The sequence below is a fragment of the Podarcis cretensis genome (assembly GCF_951804945.1).
Source record: "Podarcis cretensis genome assembly, chromosome: 1".
NCBI lineage: Eukaryota > Metazoa > Chordata > Lepidosauria > Squamata > Lacertidae > Podarcis > Podarcis cretensis.
Genome location: NC_137170.1, coordinates 46,480,945 through 46,500,360, shown reverse-complemented (window position 1 = coordinate 46,500,360; position 19,416 = coordinate 46,480,945). Strand labels below are relative to the sequence as shown.

The following is a 19,416-nucleotide window of genomic DNA, read 5'->3' as shown; positions in this document are numbered from 1 at the left end:
CTCTCTCACCCCCCCCCCTTTTGAGTGACCTTCCTAAGTCTGCTTGGGAGGGACCCCTAGAACAGCAGGCAGCAGGAGGAGAGGGAAGATGGTTCTGTTTGACAAGCAAAAATGCTTGTGCAGACAGAACAGTCAACTTAATGCGACACTGAATTCCACCCAAAGCTTTGTCAGAACTGTAGTGCTTGTGCATAAGCAGAATAACATGGCCCCATTTTTGTATGCTGATAGTACCTCTGATGACTATGATTTTGGATTTTGAAGCTAACATGTTTGCCTTGCTCAATAGAGATATTTTCTACGAGTTGCTGCGTGAATGGGAAGACAACTGTGAAAAAACAGGCTGGGACTTTGAGAAGTGTCTGGGAGACAGGATCAGGTAGGAATCTTTGGTCCGTAAATTTAACAAGACTTGATAAAGAGTGCTGCTCATTGTTGATGTCTAGTGTGGTCCTCCACTGAGCAGTTGTTCACCACGTTTCATCAGGAGGATTGTTTTTAAAGCACAATTTGCAACAGCTGGAAATTGCCTCTGATGGTATACTTGGTTCAGTATTATGGATTAGATCCAGTGGTATGCTGGGACACGTTGCAAAACTAACTTGCATTTGGTCCTAAGACCATGTCATCCCTGTTACCTAATAAACTTGCAATCATTACTTTGGACAAAAGAAAACCTCAGTTTAATTTTTTTTTTAGTTCTTACACTAAGAAATTAATTTATTTGTTTTGATATAATGGGGTCTCAAAGACTGTAATTTAATTACCACCCTTTCTCTACCCCGCCCAAAAAGGGGTAAACATTCCAAGATTGGCAACTACTTCTTAAACTTCTGCTTTATAGAGTCCCACTGTCTTTCTGTACTAAAGGCTTTAAGTTGAAGATACAAATGTCTTTGAGTGCCAACACACAGGTTGCATTTAATTCTGAAAGACAAGAGTATTACTGGTAATGAACATTTAGCAACCCAATTTAGCAACAAAAACTAATTCTACAGTAAGCTACTTAGTTTCACAAAGGGGAGAATTCTCAGTTCACATAGAACTTTTTCAGAATGGTATTTAAAACATTTAAGTCCCCTAGACATTTGCTGTCTTCTATATAGCAGCATAGAGAATATTTTTTTCCTTATTTTTCTTTGTAGCACTATTAATTGTTTCTGGTTTCACAGGGTCATGATGGCTCACCTCTCTGCTGCTTGCAACTACAGCCATTTTGCCAGGCTCTTTCAGAAGCAGCTTCTTCAGGTAAAGAAACGCTCGCTTCCCATAAGGAAAAAAAAGTATATTTTGCAAGTAAAACTTTTCTTCACTTCATATCTAATAGGTGAAAATACTTGTTCATTGAATGCATAATTAATTCATAATCTAATTTACTCAGTCTGAGGTTCGTCCACCTATGGTTTGGGCTGTAGAGACTGCTTGTATTCATAATCAGATCACAGAATTAAAGTTAGCACACTCACAAATTTGACCTCTCTTTTCTTTCCGCTCCCTCCTCTATGCCATAGATGTGTAAAGGTCCAGTTGGTGGTGGTACAAGTTGGGGAGACACCCCAGACCAGGATGTCCTTAACATGCTGGGTTCCGATAATCTGAGCCGCTTGAAAAGGCTGCAAGAGAGATTCCTTGTCCCTCAGAGCATCCGAGGGCCTTGCCCACCTCCCTCCTTCCCGGGATGCCAGCAGTTCTTCAGGGACTTCATCCTCAGTGCAGGAAGGTTAGATACTTACTGCTATTTCTGTCCAGGATGTGTCTGGGTGAGTGACCCCGACTGTATGGTGGTGGCTGGGTTTCCTAAATGAACTAATGCAATGGCCTTGTTCAGTGTCACAGTAAACCATGGTTAGTTTATGATAACCATACTAATCTTGATTTTGTGTTCTTGATTTCTTTGGAATATTTACCCTGTCCCCTTTTTATATGTGCAACAGCTCTGTGAGATAGGATAAAGGTAAAGGGAAAGGGAACCTGTGAGATAGGATAAAGGTAAAGGTAAAGGGAAAGCAAACCATGTCTGGAAATCATGCTAAGCCAGGGATTGTGTTTCTCCTATGTGTTAGCAAGGAGGGACAAAGCGGTTGAAATCAGCACGTTCGCAGTAAAGCATACATTGTTTAGTAGCTGGATCCATAACCTAAACAGATGAGCATAAGATCATTGCAGAAAGAAAACGGTTTAGATGAAAAGAATAAGGTCTTTGGAAAAGAATAAGGTCTTTGCCTGATGCTAGAATGACATTAAGTGGGCTTCACCAGGGAGTGTTTGGCAGTGTTTGCAGCAGTGCTGACTATCAGCACGTAAGGGGTTTGGTAGGAATTAATCTGATTTTAAACTTGCATTGTAGTAACCATTCTCAAATGCTGCTGTGGTCACTTAAGAGGTTACACTCTTCGCTGAAATTAAGTTGTTCTCCTAAAGAGCTCATTATCTTTTTTTTGGTTAAGTTATCAATTTAATCAGCACCTTATGGACAGCCTGAGCCTGCAAATACTTGAGCTGGATGGCCTTGCCTTGGTGGAACATGAACCCAGTGATGGAGAAGCAATGGATGAGCAGGTGTGTATTGCATAGAAACAGACATTCACAGTTGAGCTTCAGAGATGTCCATGTGGGTTATGATCTCTCCTACTGCTTGGAAAGGAAGAATTTGACTCATGGCTTTCCTCCCCCCCCCCCAACCTTTCTGTCTCTATTGGTTTCATGGTTGGTTTCGGGCCTTTGTTTGGAGTGCTACTCACTTCACACCCTGTGTGTGTCTTCCAGTTCAGGCTTGTTTGACTTTCTTTGTCTATTTGTCTTTAATAACATGTTGCTGTTCTAGTGTGGGTCTCCTTTACTCCTCTTTTTGTTGCTCCTTCCTTCTGTCCTGCATTGTCCTTTCTGAAAAGAGGTGTCTGTCCTTCAAACGGTCTTTCTCTCCTGTGATGTCCCCCCTGCCTCAACTCCTCCATCATTGCTCCTCCAAAACCACCCGCTCCCCCATCCAAATGGTGGAGCAACAGTAGAAAGCCTGGGTGGTAGCTGCAGTGTAAGCCCCATCTCACTCCTTCTCCAATACAGTGCAAGTATATAGAAGACAGTAGTGTTCTCTGATGAGCCCCAGTTGTCCTAGGTAGAGCTGCAGCTGCTACCACCATGCTGATTTGTCTCTGATTTGGATAGTCCTGTCCTTGCTGCACACCCCACAAAATATAATAATAAACGAACCACCAAAGTGGGAACATAAGACTTAACTTACAGGTTTGTTGTGAGCATTCAAAATGTTAGGCATTGCTGCTGTTATCTGTGACTATAATATGTCTGGCTTTTCTTTCCACTGCAGGATGAAAAGAAGCGTTTTGCTGCTGTCCTCATGAGCCTCCGACTCCTGGCAAAGTTTTTTGGTTTCCTTGTCTTCCTGCCTTATCACACATCAGAACCAGCAACTGGAGACTTGCTAGAATCTGCAGTGATGTTAAGAAACCAAGTGCGTAACCAGCCACATTTACCTAAGAGAAGTATTTAATTTTGTTATTATCAGAGAGATGTGCAGGCATTTCATTACAGGAGCTTCTGGGCTCCTCCTGAGGTGGTAGATACTTGCTGTTAAAACTCCTTTCCTAGTTAAGCAGCCTCCACTATGGGGGTGGATGGGGTCCTGTGGTCCTGCAGATGTTGTTGGGGAGTCACAGCTCCCATGAGGCTGAGAGGATGCTGAGAGCTGTTCAACAACATCTAGAGGGCTGCAGGTTCCCCCTGCTGTGCACTATTATTGTTTCAATGATGCTGCTTGTGTTGCTGCTATAAACTGAGGGAAGATTGAGTTACTCATGCGGTACAGCCATATGAATTAACGACTCTTGATATGGAAGGAAGGGGAAGTGTTTCATTTATTGGTGAACACAGTTGCATCAGAAGCTTGCATGTTTGCAGAAAGCATCCTTTTTGATGTAGACCTCTGATACAGGGATGCTCCAAACGAGTAACCCATAATAACCAATAACTAATTCAGTACACTGCACAAACTACTCCTCTGGAATAGTCTCCATGGACTATTATTTGCAGTTATATTGGTAACTAGATTCATGCCTCCCCACCCGCTCACGTCGAAGTCCAGCACTCTTGTTGCTAAACTGCACTGGCTCTCTTGACATCAGATTGTGCTGTGTGGTTTGTCAGTGTGCCGGCTGAATGTGGAAAGTGCAAGGGGTGGTTATTATTATTTCAATTTATTACCTGCCTTTCACTCCAAGGTCATAGGGCAGGGTACAACCATTTGAAATACAGTTTAGCCAGATGAGTGACTTAAGATTGCTGGATTTGAATAGGCTTCATGTGCCAAAATATATTGGGTCTAAGATACTACTCTGATACCTTTCCTTGATATGTGAAACTGATTGCACCCTTGTGTCTTTCTGTCTCCCCTGCCCCACTTCCCCACAAAAACTGTTTTTTGAGCTCAGAACTTAACTAGCTGGTCCGAGTGATGTTAGCTAAAAACACCCCCCCCCTTTCTTTGCCAAATTAAAAAGTATACAAAGGAAGATTCAACAAGACCTGAATAATAAGCCTAGGTGCTTGTGTGCTTATGGCTTACCTCCCTCTCTGCAGGAGGAGAGTGTTCTGTTCACACAAATTAGCCATGGAAAGAGTTTTCCTCTTAGTGGTGAAGGAAAGAAAACCCAATAGAGGGAAATAGGGACAGAAATGAAAGAGGAGTTGGATATGTTTATTTCCCTTTCCTACTTTTTGGTGTTTCATCATCAAACACTCTGGTGGTTGCCCATGATAGTAAGTAATGTGTGCTGACGAGGAATTAAAGTTAACATTTTCCTAATGTTTTCCCTTAAGACCCATCCTGTGCTGGATATATTGAAGCTGCTTAGGCAATCAATACAGAAACGATGCACGGTCTTGACTGTACCTTGGGTTGTAGAGTTCCTTTCCCTTATGGATCATATCGCCCCATTTCTGGACTACTATGGGAAGATATTTTCTCTCCTCTTGCAGCTGTACAGGTAAGAGGTTGGAAAGAAATATTTGCATCTTAATTGAGATCTGTGTCAAGGACCTAAATTCTTGTGAGGGTAGGACATTGGCTTCTTAGTAAAGCTTTTATTGTACTCATTAACAATTTCTGGGTCTACGGAAATGACTTAAAGCTTTCTTTTACAGTATATACCAAGAAATTTATAGCACAGAGTTAAATATGTAATTACCACAGTATAGGAACGCTCTGCTGATAGACTTGAAATATATAACATTCTTCCAGCTGCAAATGTTCACATCCTTCCATTACATCTCAATATTTGCAGAAACAAATGAAGAAGTTGAAAGTCAATTTTTTCCAGTAGTGCATTTCAAATGGTAGTTGTGTTGTACAGTTAACCATAAACCGTAGCTTATAGTGAACAAGCAGCATGCTAGTGTATTCTTCTGAATTGCTCCCATTTTGTTCCTTTGTTCATGGAGCCAGGAGCAACAAACCATGAGTCATGGCTCTTACCATGGGAGAAACAAACCACACACATTGGTTCACATATCACAGTAAGCCAAGGTTTGTTGTATGATGCGCCCTGGCTTCATGAATAATGGAGAGAAATAGTAACAATGTAGTAGCTTGCACTAGCACATATCTTGTTTACGGGTTTGCTGCTGTGGCCAGAGTTTTAATATGCAAGGGAAATGAGAGAGCACAGCAAAAGAAACTTGCAAAAGGGGGAAATGCAGAGGTGGTATAACTGATAAAACCTTACAAGTTTATTGTTCTCTATTCTCTAACCTTTTGTTATAGATACCTGCTGATTTCTGAAAATAAGGAGATGTGTTTCCTGAACAAGCTGCTGATCCTTGCCATTTTGGGATGGCTTTTTCATGTACGGATGAGTGTTTGTAACAAACATTGTACCTTTGGAAAAACTTCACAAGCCCTGTAGAAATTGTCAAGTAAAACTTTCCTTACTGTACTTTTAAGTGTTTCAGCCATGTAAGCATTCATCCACTCCTGTATGTGAAGCTGAATTTTTGCTTCGCTCTGCCCTCCTTGGAGGATTAACTATTTGGGGCTTGTATTCCAGGTGCCTACTGTCCCAGGGAATCTGTTCTTTGCGGGCGAAGTGAGATCAGAAGAACTGGCAACAGACTCTGCAGCGACAGTTCAAGCTCTGGTAAACTTACGTAGATGAGTGTCGGCGGGTGTGTTTGAAAGAGAGCAACTGTAATGTTAATTGTTTAAGACATGCGAAGCCTAAGAGTGACCTGAAGAATAAAGAGAAGTCTGTGGGCTTCTGTGCACTTATCTAATGCTTCTGAAAGGAATCAATCTGTTGTTTGTTCTTTTCCCCTTAGGATTCTGTGCCTGTGGTGGATCAGCAGTTACTTTATACCTGCTGTCCATATCTTGGTAAGTCATTTATCAAAGTACAGTGCTACCTCGGGTGTAATGGTTCTAGGGGTTGCTCGTGCGTAAGCCGGTGCAAACACCTGGCTGGGTTGCCTGAGTGAACCTATTCTGTCCGGACAGCCACTCACCCGTGGCTGTCTCAATCGCTGGCAGAATCCGTCAGTGGGCGTTTCTTAAACTTCTTCCAGCAAAGAAGCTCTTTGACGCCTAGTCTCCTCCTACTCTCTCTGCGCGAAAGCCTTCTGCGCAAGGAGGGCATAGGCAGCGGAGGACCCCTACTCTCCCCGCTGGTCCCCGGCAAGGAGTCATGGGACCGCCTCGCCGCTTCCCCCATCTGCCCCCCTTCTCCACTGGTGCTACGCTGATTCTCTTCCCCAGAAGATGGGCTGCCTCTCCCAATCCCGGGACGCTCTCTGGAATCCCTCTGGATTTTGCTCTCTCCCTCCGGCACTGATGGCAGTTCCCTGACATCGGGTTAAGTACTTAATTCGTTCCGGAGGTCCGTACTTAACCTGAAACTGTTCTTAACCTGAAGCACCACTTTAGCTAATGGGGCCTCCTGCTGCTGCCACACCACCGGAGCACGATTTCTGTTCTCATCCTGAAGCAAAGTTCTTAACCTGAGGTAATATTTCTGGGTTAGCAGAGTCTGTAACCTGAAGCGTATGTAACCCGAGGTACCACTGTATGTCCTGTGTCAGAAACAATATGCTGCTTGAGAAATCTGGAATCTCTCCTTTGCCTGCCACTGGAAAGAGCGTCTAGGGATAAAACGTTGAGCTTCCTACTCCAAAATTGAGTTACAATTATCTGTTAAAAAGTTTTTTGTGTTTTTGTTTGTTTGTATATTTTTTTAAAAATGAATTTTATTAATATTTTCCACATAACAACACAGAAGATATCAAAAGATAATAATACACAACACACAAAAATCAACATTCGAAAACTAAAAAAGACAAACAAAACAAAACAAATCCATATCTTACAAGTTAATATTATAAACACTAAAACAACAACAAAACATTGACTTCCACCAATCCCACAGCACCTCCTTTATCTCTCATTCTGTCTTCCTGTTTTCTTCATCCTCTCTATCCTAACATCTAGATATAAATCCTTCTTTCATATCCTTTCACTTCACAAGGTTATTCCAGACTCAGCCAGATTTCTGCCCTCAAACCTTGACTTTTGAGGTATTCCTTTAGGCACTCCCATTCTTTTTTTACTTCACTTTTTGGTTTTTGTCTTATTATATCTCTCAATTTGGCTAATTCTAAGTATTCTGAGAGCTTACATAGCCATTCTCCCCTAGTGGGTAACTGATTCCCTTTCCAGTACTTAGCCACCAGGATTCTTGCTGCAGACGTTGCGTATAAGAAAAAAATATTTTTGTCTTTTGGAATATCGTCATTTAAAATTCCTAAAAGGAATGCCTCTGGCCTTTTACTATATGATATTCTTAATATTTTCTTTATTTCTTCGTGGATCATGCTCCAAAATTTCTAGAGGTAAAACGTTGAGCTTCCTACTCCAAAATTGAGTTACAATTATCTGTTAAAAAGTTTTTTGTGTGTTTCAGTATGACACTTAAACTGGGCCCACAGATTAGGGGGTTGTGACCTGTGGAAATACTATTTGGTGATTTGTCCTTGCTTTTCCATTCACCGTGAATAACATCCCAAACTGCTTATGATTCTGAGCTCCTACTCAAGTGTGGTTGGAATCATGGCTTCTTTTTTCTCCAGTGTTCAGTCTCATACACTTCTCTGCAGTTTTCTGTCTCCAACTCTTCCTGGATTTAATTATATTTCACTCATTTTGTTGTGTCTGACCTGAATAAAAGTTAGTTGGATACCACCCCTAAATTTTAAAATTGTCAATCAGATTGAATTTTAAAAACCAGAGTATTCAGATATCTACGTGTGCTGTCTTGTAATCCGCGTATCCTTCTGCTCTAGGTGAGTTGAGGAAACTGCTGTCGTCTTTTGTGTTGGGAAGCGGAGGAAAGAATGGTGGTTATGTAAGGAAAATAACTCCGACTGCTGCTGAGACCTTGGTTCCAAAGCCTCCCATCACACAGCAGAAACTTCAGGTGAGGGGTGTTTTGGGACTGCCACTCCCATCATCCTTAACCATTGGTCCTGTTGGCTTGGGATGATTAGAGATGGAGTCCAGCAAGATCTGTAAGGCAGCAGGTTGGGGAAGGCTGGATTTTTTCAGGGAGGAGTTTTTCAACTTGCACTTTGATATTTCTTTTTAGTGGAGCTGTGCAAGAAGTAGCCATACACCCTATGCCACTAATTTTGTGTGAATTGCAAGCATGCAAGAGGCAATTGACCCCTAGCTAAATAAAGAAATGGGAAAGGGAATTAGGGAACAGAGTTAGGAAAAACCTGAATTTGCTGCAAAGCTTATGAAATGCTAAAGAAACTGCTTTGGTGGGTTTGTTTGTAAGTTTTTTACAATCAAGCAGTATATTTATTTCATGAAATAAATCATATGCAAGCATTAAAAAGTCTTTATTGGGGGGGCAGGCCAGTCGATTGAAAATTCAACATGCTCCTTTTTATATTTGTCTCTGGTTCCTCGCTCCCCATTTATGGGACATTATTTGGAAGGCAGTTTTTTGATGTTTTGTTCCAAGGGTAGTGGCATTCAACTAACTTTTACTCAGAGCTGACCCGTTGAAATTGATTGACTTGATTATGCCCACTCATTTCAGTGGGTCTGTCCTGAATAAAATTTAGTTGGATACCACCCTTAAATTTAAAAAATGCCAATCAAATAGAATAAACAATCAAAGCATTCAGGAATGGCTCGTGTTGGGGGGGGGGGAGAACAATGCTTCATGTAGAATGCTTTCGTTTCCTTAGGATTCTTGTTCTTCCTGTTTTTAACAGGCAGAGCTGGAACAAGCCTTCTTCCACAATCAGCCCCCATCTCTGCGGAGAACTGTAGAATTCGTGGCAGAGAGAATTGGATCCAACTGTGTCAAGCACATCAAGTAAGGGCAGGAAAGGCACCTGTAACCTGATGGACTTCATAAATGGTCTGGTGGGGAGAATTTACATTGAAAGATCTTTCCCCCTTGTATTAATCATATAAACAGGCAGCTTTTAAATGATGCAAGGACATGCCTGTGGGTTTTACTGTTACGTCTCTTAGTCTTGTGCATCCCTTATATTGTTGTGAAATTTGTCAGTAGAGCAAACGGTGATGGTGAATTGTGAAATGTGAGAAATACTGAGTGAAATCAACCGATTTTATTATTAAATGTAAGTTCTAAGCCTTCTTTGTGCTCACCTCACTACAGAAGCTCGCTTGGCTCCTTTCTGCAAAGCCACTTCCAAGCTGGAGAGAAGGTGGGGTTGCGGGCTTCATGCCCTCCCCCCACATGCGCGGGGGCTGGTTTGCAGCCCCCGTGAGATCATCTCCCTTTCCAGCCAATTGGCTGGCCCGGGAGCCTGGCAAAGACCCTTTTATTTTCCTACTCTTTTAAATCTCCAGTACATTGCTTTTAAGCTCCTTTGGGTTTGTTCTCATGTGTTGTCTTTTTTTGTAATGCTTCCCCTTCTTAATTCACTTTTAGTGTGAGTTCTGTGGCAAATGTAACACACACACACACTCTCTCTCTCTCTCTCTCACTCACACTTTAGGCTCTTTTGATCAGGTTGTGCATGTGTGATTGCTGCCTGCTTATATGGTAGCTTTATCCACATGGTCTCACTTATATTTTATATAAAGTTATGCCATGACCTACAGTAATAAACAACAGAAAAATGTTAAGATTGGCGCACACACCATTATGTTTCTAGGTCAACAAACCCTGTTTTTTGGGATTGGCAATGAGAAGCTCAAGAGCGTCTCCTTCTCATGCCCCTAGATTCACAGCAGACGCATGTTAAACCATAGTTTCCCACAGTATCCAAACCATTAATAGAAGGCTTTCCTGCAAACCTGATTCAGGATGTAAATTCTGAACCTGTAATTTCTCAGCATATATTTTGGTTGTTTTTATTATTATTGTGCTATTACTATTGGCTTTTGCAGGGCAACTCTGGTAGCAGAGCTGGTGAAAAGAGCCAGAGTCATGTTACAGGACAAAGTGAAGGCGGAAGTTGGCAATTACGACAAACTGCTGGATGAAGTGTGCTCTCAGCTGTATGAAGAAGGGGCACAGGCTCTTATTCAAGGCAAAGAGTAAGGAACAACAGCTGGGTGACATAATAGATCTTCCCTTGTGGTCATGCTGCTGTCCTGGGCTGTCACATTGAGACTGCGCCCAGTATGTGGTCACTTCAGTTCTCACCTTGGTATCAGCCAGGATAACTACTGAGAGATTGGCTCAGTTTCCCCTCTGGCTTTCAGGTGTAGGTACCCAAATTTAGAGGGAGCTGAGTAGGAAACTGTTCTGCTTTCAGTTACTCCCAGCAGTTTGAATCCATTTGAAATTCATATTTGGGCTGCATCCCTGGGGGGACGAAAAATACAGATTTTCTAATATCATGTCTTACATATAATGTTTCAGGCGGTGCTTTTTATAATGCCTATGTACATCTACAGATTTTGCAGGAAGAAGGCCCCTGAGGCTGTGAAAATCTTGCTGCCAGAAGAGACATCTGCAGCAGTATGTATATTTTAGGATACTTGTCCTTTTTTAATGCTTTCTTTTTGCTTTTTCTACATTGGAAAATTGTGCTTTTTTTTTTTGACACGGTGACTTAAAAATGGCCAGAAGCCAAAAACTTCTGAACCTCGTGATCATCTAAAATAGCCAGACCTTTTTGCTAAAACGAACAAGCATTTGAAACATTAAAGCTGTTTCTAAAATCTCAACATCCTCATTCAGTCAGTCACGTTAAAATGAGGTATGACAGTTCCTAGCTCTTAAGGCCCAAGTAATGCTCCTCTGCATTTTTTCCAGCTACAAAATAAAATGTTCCAGTTGCCATATTGGGCCATTCAAGGAACATTTGCTTTATATTCCTCTTAATCAACATTTTAGCGGCAGTTGGAGGAGCCGAAGCCAATCCCCATTTATTGTTTCAGCAGGATGGTGAGAGACCAAAATCAATCCCTCAATTTTCATTCGAGGCTAATTTTCCATCTGATTTCTTGTGCTCGCTGCAACTTTGTATTGATTTGTTGTGACTGTTGTTGATAGTGTATTCACAGCCTTGAATGTAATCAGTGGAAATAACTATAAATCTCACTTGCTCTTCCACCCAAGGTTTTGAGCTGTGCAGCAAATATTGCGGTGGGACTAGCTACCGAGAAGGCCTGCACTTGGCTCACCACCAACATCACAGGTAAGCTTTTCCACTGTTTCTATGTGCTTTACCCCAGGTGCCATTTGGTGGCTGTGGCGAAAAAGACCTTTTCCCAGTATAAGCGGGTGTGCCAACTGCATCTGTTTCTGGAAGAGGCAGATCTATGATTCCCAGTTATACTTTGGACCTCGTTTTTCAAAAGCCAAGCCATGGACCCTCTACTTTTGAAAATGTTTTGTTGTGTGAATGGTGCTACCATACCCTCCAACGTGTCCCAGCACAAATCTGGGATGTGCATCTTCTGGCCATGCTCCTGCATGAGTCATGTGACCCAGACGCCCCCCGGGTGGCTATCAGCATGCGACCGAAGGTCTACAGACCACCAATTGGGAAACACTGCTTTAGATACATCGCATATGAGCTACTGCAACACACTCTCCATGGGGCTGCCTCTAAAAAGCGTCTGGAAACTTGTTCAAAGTGTGGCAGCAAGGATGCTAACTGGAGCTGGGGGTGGGGAGCATGTTACTCCACTACTGAAACCACTTCATTGGCTCCATGGTTGTTTCCAGGCCCAATTCAGAACTCTTGCAAGAGGGATCAGTCTCTCGCTGGCAGCCCGCTGGCAGGGAAGTGAATGAGAAGCGGGTAATAGAAACAACTGAAACAAGTGACCTTATTTTGCTGCCTTCCAGCCCCTGACAGATTACCCCTGAGGGTAACCCAGAAAGGCTGCCCTCTCTTGATCAGATTATGCTGCTTGAACTTTGCAGAGGTGAACTGCCATATGAATGCTGATATAAAAGGAGGAACCACATAAGGCTGGTGCGGGGAGGTGGCTCTGTATTATGTAATGGGTGTCCAGTTTTCAGTGTCCAGGGTGTGAAAGCGAGTGTATGTTTTGGTTCCTTTTACAGCCTTGATTAAGAGAGAAGTGAAGGCCACATTCAGCCGCATGCTGAAAACGCAAGCGCTTTCTCTGCCTAGTACTAGCGAAGCTGTGCAGAAGAAGAAGGGGTGCTCTCCAGACTGTCAGCATCAGGCTGCATTCCCCTCACAGATCATAAACGAAATCAAGGTATGAATCCGCTGCTCTCTCCTCTTAACCTGTGTTGTTATTTTGGCTATTTATTAACAATATTTATATGCCTCCTGATGACAAAATTCTCTGGGTGGTTTACAGTAACAATAAAATCATGAAATAAACAAAGCAATACAGCTTAGAAATTAAATAAACAGTTTTTAGATAAAAATAAAAAGGTTTTCACTTGCAGAGGAGGCAGGCCAGGCGAGCCTCTCAAGTGAGAGAATTCACCAGCTGGGGTGTCACCACCCAAAAGGCCCTCTCCCCAGCAGCTGCCTATGACACCTTTGTGGGTGCAGACAGAGCAGGGCCTCCAAAGATCATCTGTGGGCCTAGGAGGGGATCCTTTTTTGGTCATAGTAGGGAACTTCCAGCCATTTTCCTCAGAGGCTGAAACAGGTGTGGGAGTTTCATCTGAAAGTCCTTTGCAAAAACCTTCAAAGGAGCTGCCACCCCACCTTTAAAGGAGAATGGAGGTGGCTGCCAGAGCAAAGCAGCTTTGAAGCTGCAACAGGTTTCCAGCTGGGTGTTGGGTACTTGGAAACCCCACACATTTTGAGAGTTGGGTGGTTGCTGCCTGCCTGCCAATCATGTGATGTCATTGGTGATCCCACATGACTAACAGGTAGGTGGCACCACCCAGTTTGGCTTGTGAGGCCAGTCCTGATAAGGATCCAGTCTATGGAGGTTCTGCTTTAGGTAACCTGCTCCCATTAGTAATTCATTTGATGATGAAAGCTACCACTCTCCCACCCCAAGCTTTTACTATGTGACATATTTCTGAGCACCCTTGTCTACAAGGAGGCTTATTTGATGGGGAAATGGGTGGGATAGCCCAGCCCTGTGCTGCCTTCCTTGCCGTTTCTCAGGCTTCACTGTGATATTTTGTCTTTTCTATATGGTTAGCAGAGCTCTCTAGGATTCCAGAACATATATGTGCATTCTGAGTCACAAATGCTGTTATATCTAGGATGTGTTGTGCCTTGCTGTCGGCCCAAGGAATGAGGATGAAGCAATCCAGTTTGTCGATTTGGAAAATTTGTTGGGAAGGTTGAGCCAGACCCTTGGATGCAGAAAGGTAGAAATGAGTGCATTACTTGCAGAATTATTTCTGACGTAGCCTTTTATCGGCAGTGGAGATGGAGGGGGAGGGTGGAGGAGCAGTGTTAATATATGTACTAGGTTCAGCAGTTGTTTTCATTTTCCTAATTAACTTATGGTTTATGTGTTTGCAAGAGAATTTCTAAATTAAACTGCCCTCCTAAGGTTTACTTGTTATGGAATTTGCTTGTAAATCATATGAAAGGCACATACATGTATTAGTTAACAGCTTTCCCCCTTTTATCCACTGGGAAAGACTCAAACCCCCTGCTGGCCTGTATATAAAGCCATAGCTGTGCATATCTTCATAATTGCTTGCGATACTTGAATACTCAAAATGCAAAGTGTTTGATAAGATAGAAGCCTCAGATAAATTCTCTGTACCTGTGAAAGCATTTCTTTGTAGTCAGTTTTCAGCTTTGTGTTTTTCAGTTCATATGCCCAGCGTCAGAGCAGCAACTGGCCAAGTGCACAGTAGAGCTGGCTTCCCTTCTAGGTAAGAGCTGTAATTCTCATCCCTGTTCCTCTTCCCTTCGATCTTAATTAGACCATCTCGTTTTGGAGGAGTGGCTGTCCTGAATGGTATCAAACCGTCAAGGCTTGCTTGCTTATGTATTTATTTTCTATACCACTCTTATCAGAGAATCATCTGGTTTACAATATAAAAACACAAAAATACAGTCATACCTTGGGTTGCAGACGCTTCAGGTTGCACGATTTTGGGTTGCGCACCAGAATGGGTTACTTCCGGGTTTCGGTGCTTGCACATGCACAGAAGCGCTAAATTGCACTTTGCGCATGCGCAGAAGTGCCGAGTTGCAGCCTGCGCGTGCGCTGCAGGTTGCGAACACTGCGGGTTGCGAACGTGCTTCCTGCACGGATCACGTTCGCAACTTGAGCGTCCACTGTACTATAGTAATAAACTATAACAAGTATAGTCAGTCCATAGATTGTTTAATTAGCAACAAAGGCACCAGGTGAGCCTCCCTGGAGAGAGAAATCCACAAAATGGGAAGCCACCAGAGAAAAGGCCTGTGTTGCCACCCTCTGGACCTCTCATGGATGAGGCACACGAAGAAGGGCCTCAGATGATGATTGCAGGGTCCAGGCATGATCCCACAGTAGTATTTGGGGGAAGCTGAGTTCATTTGTTAGCTGTGAAGGCCTCCTAAACCGAGAGGGCTCACCCCATACCCTGGAAGTTCCTGAAGCCCTTCTCCTCTTGCGTGGATGGAAAGAGTTGCCTCCATCATGGTATGATGTCACTTTTTCAGAATTAAAAATAACTCTCATGAGTAAGTCCAGCATTTCTATCTCAGTTGCTTCTAGTTTCAGATCGTGTTCCTATCCATGGGCTGACCTTCCCAGCCCCAAAGAAGCAGGAGCAGCAGCAAGGAAAGAACCGCTTCATCTCTAGCCTTCTGAAGTCCCTGCTCTCCATCTGGAAAGAAGACTTTGAGGCACCTGTACCCTTGCAGCTGATCTTCAGTAGGAAAAATGCTGCCTCCCTTGCGGAAAACAAACAGGACAAGGTGGGGGGCTTCTGAGTGCTTTCAAAGCCACTTGCTAAACCTCCTTGTGCTCCTTACCTTTGGCATAATCTAACATAAGACTGGGGAGTGCTTGGCTTTCACTGTTCAGTGAAAGAGTAAAGTTGTCACATACTATTTCTGCAAGGATGCCAGTGAGAGATATAGGTAAAAGTATGTGGAAATGCGGGTGGCGCTGTGGTATAAACCACAGAGCCTAGGGCTTGCCGATCAGAAGGTCGGTGGTTCGAATCCCTGCGACGGGGTGAGCTCCTGTTGTTCGGTCCCAGCTCCTGCCAACCTAGCAGTTCAAAAGCATGTCAAAGTGCAAGTAGATAAATAGGTACTGCTCCAGCGGGAAGGTAAACAGCGTTTCCGTGTGTTGCTCTGGTTCGCCAGAAGCGGCTTAGTCATGCTGGCCACATGACCTGGAAGCTGTCTGCGGACAAACACCAGCTCCCTCGGCCAGTAAAGTGAGATGAGCGCCGCAACCCCAGAGTCATTTGCGATTGGACTTAATGGTCAGGGGTCCCTTTACCTTTACCTTATGTGGAAATAAATATTTTGTTCAGGAATTGCCAAACTGGCACCAGTGAAGGCTTCTTGGCCACCAGGTTGACAACCCTTGTGAGTTTTTTGACTTTTTTGGGGGGGGCGGGGACTGGTAGACACTTTGCCTGGGAGGGGCATGACAGACATCCTCATTTCCGATGGGTGCTGGGATAACGTGGTCACTATTTAGTGTTAATTTCTCCCTGTATTCCCACAGCAGAGATATTATAGCAGTAACTCTTTGTGGTGGCGTTCTTATTTACCGGCAGCAAGATGTTACAAGGATGAAGCACTTTTAAAACAAAGCAGGAATGTTATTCGGTTACACTCAAAAGCTTTGTGGTTACTGTTGCAAGGCACAATACTTGGTTTCAAATAGACACTCTTAATAGAGATGTTCAATAACTGTCTTAACGCTGTAATCTTGTTACTGGTTAATGTAAGTTCTTTGTAGGACAGCTGTTGGTTTACGCTATCCCTAAAACCCATCCAGCCCCTCCTGCAGTCCTAGCCTTTTCTTCACTTAGGTAGATTTTAAATCGTATGGCTGTACTGTTATATCCTGCCCTGGGAGTTCACAGTGAAGGGCAGGTAAGAAATCCTGTAAGAAATATAAATAAATAAATGGACAAACTGAGGTGATATAAGGAATGGAGACCAGCTGTGCCGGAGAAATTAAGCTAGGTGATCCTGCCTCCCTATGTATGTATGTTCTGCCTCTTCCATCTTTCTGTGCCTAGTCCCAGGGAAGTTTCAGAATCCTCAGAAGTTCATGTCGGGAGTATGATATACCTCCAGGCTTTTAGATAGATGAACTTGTTATTGGTGGAACACTTTATTCCTTCCAAAGGTTAACACACATAACCAATTAGTAGCATTCCCATCTAGGGAAAAAGCATAGGATCTAATTTGGAACTTTTGGCTAGCGGGAGAAACAGCTGCAGGTTTCCGTGCAAGACAGCTTCATGGCATTTGTGCCTTGCCAGCTGGGTTCGTTCTTGTCCTGCCCCTTCCAAACCATCAGTTGGCAAATGCGATTAGGCAGTGTGCCTTTCTGGTGTGAAATCGCCCTCACAATTTTGGGTACGAGAGATGTGGCTTTTGTTTCTTAGCCTTGTTCCTGGTGTATGATTTCATGCAACTGTTTCCTTGATGTTATCAGGCAGTATTTTCATTTAAGCAGGATTTTAATCACAAGGAAGTTCATTGGCATATTACTTGGAGGCCCTGATGCTCCGTTTCTTTTGCAGTGGGATTTGTTCTTGTTCATGCTTCGTGGTCTTGTTGAGCATGGATTAATGGCAGATACGGAGATACAGTGCTGTTTGCATGACCTCCAGAAACTGCCTTGGCCTTCAGTAAGTATGCCCATTTCAGGTTTTTGGGGGTTCAGAGCACAGTTAACACACAAACACTTGACTTCTCGTTTCCCTTATGCCAGCTGTGATAGCTACAGACTGATCTCATGTAACTCCTTGCTGACTAAGTGACTAGCAGTTTGTTTCTTGGGCTAAATCCAAGGTGCTGGCTTTGACTGTTTAAAACCCTAAACCAGGGGATGGGAGCCTCCGGGTCCTCCTAGGTGTTGCTGGATTTCTGCTTCAATGAGCCGCAGCCAGTATGGCCAATAGTTAGGGATGAAAGGAGTTGTAGTCCAACATCTGGAGAGCCACAGGTTCCCCACCCATGTCCCCAAACACCTGGTTTCAGGATGGTTTATGGGACCATTGCTTTGGATTCTACCACCATGTGTAGTGAGGGCATCCTCCAGAAATAGGTGCCATCATGGAAAGATCTACCTTCTAGCAAATCCCTCTCAAGATCTGCCAGGTCCACTATTGCAATCTTCATGTGGATAGCAAAAGACTACTTTAGCAGACTTGGTGTTTAGTTTTTCCTGTATATTTAAAGCAGTCTACATCTCTCTGCTTGTCATTTCATTGTAGTATTTTATGATAATTATTTGTATAAGCCACTTTGCGGTTGAAAGGCAGCCCATACATTTTAATGGAAAATACTGTCTCGCTTCAGCCTACATAAAAGTTTCTAATCTTTTCCAGTTCCCATGGAACTAAAAATTAAGATGAACAAACTGATGTAAAGGCACAGGGACCACACCAAAGAGTGCTGTATGATACTGCTGATCTATTTATTTAGAAAGCAATTATGCTGTAGTTCAGTGAAAGCCCTCCATGTACAGCAAGGTCAAAAAAGCAGTCAGTATAAATGACTAAAATACAGCAGCAGCAGCAGCAGCAAAAGCACTTATGGACAGTGTTAATAGGACAGCTTGAAAGCATAGTGATTAACTCAGCATATTCCCCTACACTAATTCAAATTTTGCTCTGCATTTTTTCCACAGGACTTCTCCAAGGAACTAGAAGCACTGTTACGAATATTTATTTCTGAGGAGTGCATTGCAGAACCAAAGACCCTGCCCTGTGAATTGGTGGGGCAGTCTAGAGGCCCCGTAGCAGCACAAAGCTAGCACAGAGATGCTTAAAAGCTGCTGAAATCGTTCATCACTTCCTGGCTCCGGTTGCGCTTGGGCATTACTGTGGACCTCCTTGGTCTTCTGCAAATAATGCCCAGATGTTTCAAGGGGAACACAGTGTTGCAAGAGGAGCCATTTTAAGCACCTTAATCGGAATTGCAGGAACAAGTCAATGTTTCTGCGTGTGACAGCATATAGGGTTTAGGCCTGGAGCAGCAATGGGGACCCCGTGGCCCTCCAGATGTTGTTGGACTTCATCTTCCATTAGGCCCAGCCAGCATGGTCAGTTGTCAGGGATGATGGGAGTCCAGCAGCAGCTGGAGACCAGAGGCTCATTCCTGTTCTGGAGTGTTGGAAGAGCCTGGAATATGAACAGATGTATAATAGACTCCTAGGTGTCTGAGGATTCTTACTTAGGAAATTCTCAGTTCTAGTAATGTTCATGTGTGGCCTTTGGGGCAGAACTCGTAATGTAAGACTTCTATTTATCAAGAACTCAAGTTTGAAAATTTTTAAATCCTTTACTCCTTTTAAAAGGTCAAATCATGTCTTAAAATACAACAATTTCCCAAGCATTGGCTTGTGGGTTTTTTATGAGTGTTTGTTCATAACGTAGATTTTAAGTACAGTATATGGTTTTTTAAAAAATAATGAAGGAAAGGTTTTCTTTTATTAGAGAAACAGATTTAAGTGGCAGCATTTAATGAAATATTTCCCCTTTTTGATAGAATGCTTTGAAGAACTGCAGAGTTGGAAACTCTGGCATTCCAGCATGTTTTAAAAGACAATCCTTTTTTGGGTGTGCTCTATAACTCTGTAGACTTACCTATAAAAACGGACATTTCCTGTGAGCTGTAGCCCCTCTTCTCCCCTTCCTTTATTCTTGCACCACATACTTTTTCTTCAAGAGTCCTGCTTGTCTTTTACTTTATTAAAAAGTAATAAAATGATTCTATATACCCCATTTGTTCGTTCTTTATCCTTTGTATAACTACTTCAGC

General features: G+C 43.1%; 2 protein-coding genes across 3 annotated transcripts in view; one reads left to right on the top strand and one right to left on the bottom strand.

Annotated features, from left to right (window-relative positions):
- The window catches only part of CDAN1 (codanin 1), a 31,902-nt gene extending 12,523 nt beyond the window's left edge, over positions 1-19,379 (top strand). The window contains exons 9-28 of one of the 2 annotated variants that reach the window (XM_079989891.1): positions 290-379; positions 1,173-1,248; positions 1,512-1,720; positions 2,448-2,559; positions 3,326-3,469; positions 4,834-5,000; positions 5,777-5,858; positions 6,060-6,149; positions 6,331-6,385; positions 8,344-8,477; positions 9,286-9,389; positions 10,436-10,585; positions 10,949-11,012; positions 11,616-11,694; positions 12,573-12,733; positions 13,710-13,817; positions 14,273-14,336; positions 15,170-15,372; positions 17,172-17,279; positions 18,284-19,379. In XM_079989891.1, the coding sequence (XP_079846017.1) occupies positions 290-379; positions 1,173-1,248; positions 1,512-1,720; positions 2,448-2,559; positions 3,326-3,469; positions 4,834-5,000; positions 5,777-5,858; positions 6,060-6,149; positions 6,331-6,385; positions 8,344-8,477; positions 9,286-9,389; positions 10,436-10,585; positions 10,949-11,012; positions 11,616-11,694; positions 12,573-12,733; positions 13,710-13,817; positions 14,273-14,336; positions 15,170-15,372; positions 17,172-17,279; positions 18,284-18,409 (2,326 nt within the window). In that variant the 3' untranslated portion in view covers positions 18,410-19,379. Of the gene's footprint in view, positions 1-289; positions 380-1,172; positions 1,249-1,511; positions 1,721-2,447; positions 2,560-3,325; positions 3,470-4,833; positions 5,001-5,776; positions 5,859-6,059; positions 6,150-6,330; positions 6,386-8,343; positions 8,478-9,285; positions 9,390-10,435; positions 10,586-10,948; positions 11,013-11,615; positions 11,695-12,572; positions 12,734-13,648; positions 13,818-14,272; positions 14,337-15,169; positions 15,373-17,171; positions 17,280-18,283 lie in introns of those variants that run through there. The other variant, XR_013842196.1, reaches the window with a different exon arrangement.
- STARD9 (StAR related lipid transfer domain containing 9) overlaps positions 1-19,416 on the bottom strand; it is a 119,574-nt gene that overhangs the window by 4,446 nt on the left and 95,712 nt on the right. The window contains exon 34 of the mRNA XM_079989753.1: positions 4,907-4,992. The gene's annotated coding sequence lies outside the window, so the exon portion shown is untranslated. The remainder of the gene's footprint in view (positions 1-4,906; positions 4,993-19,416) is intronic.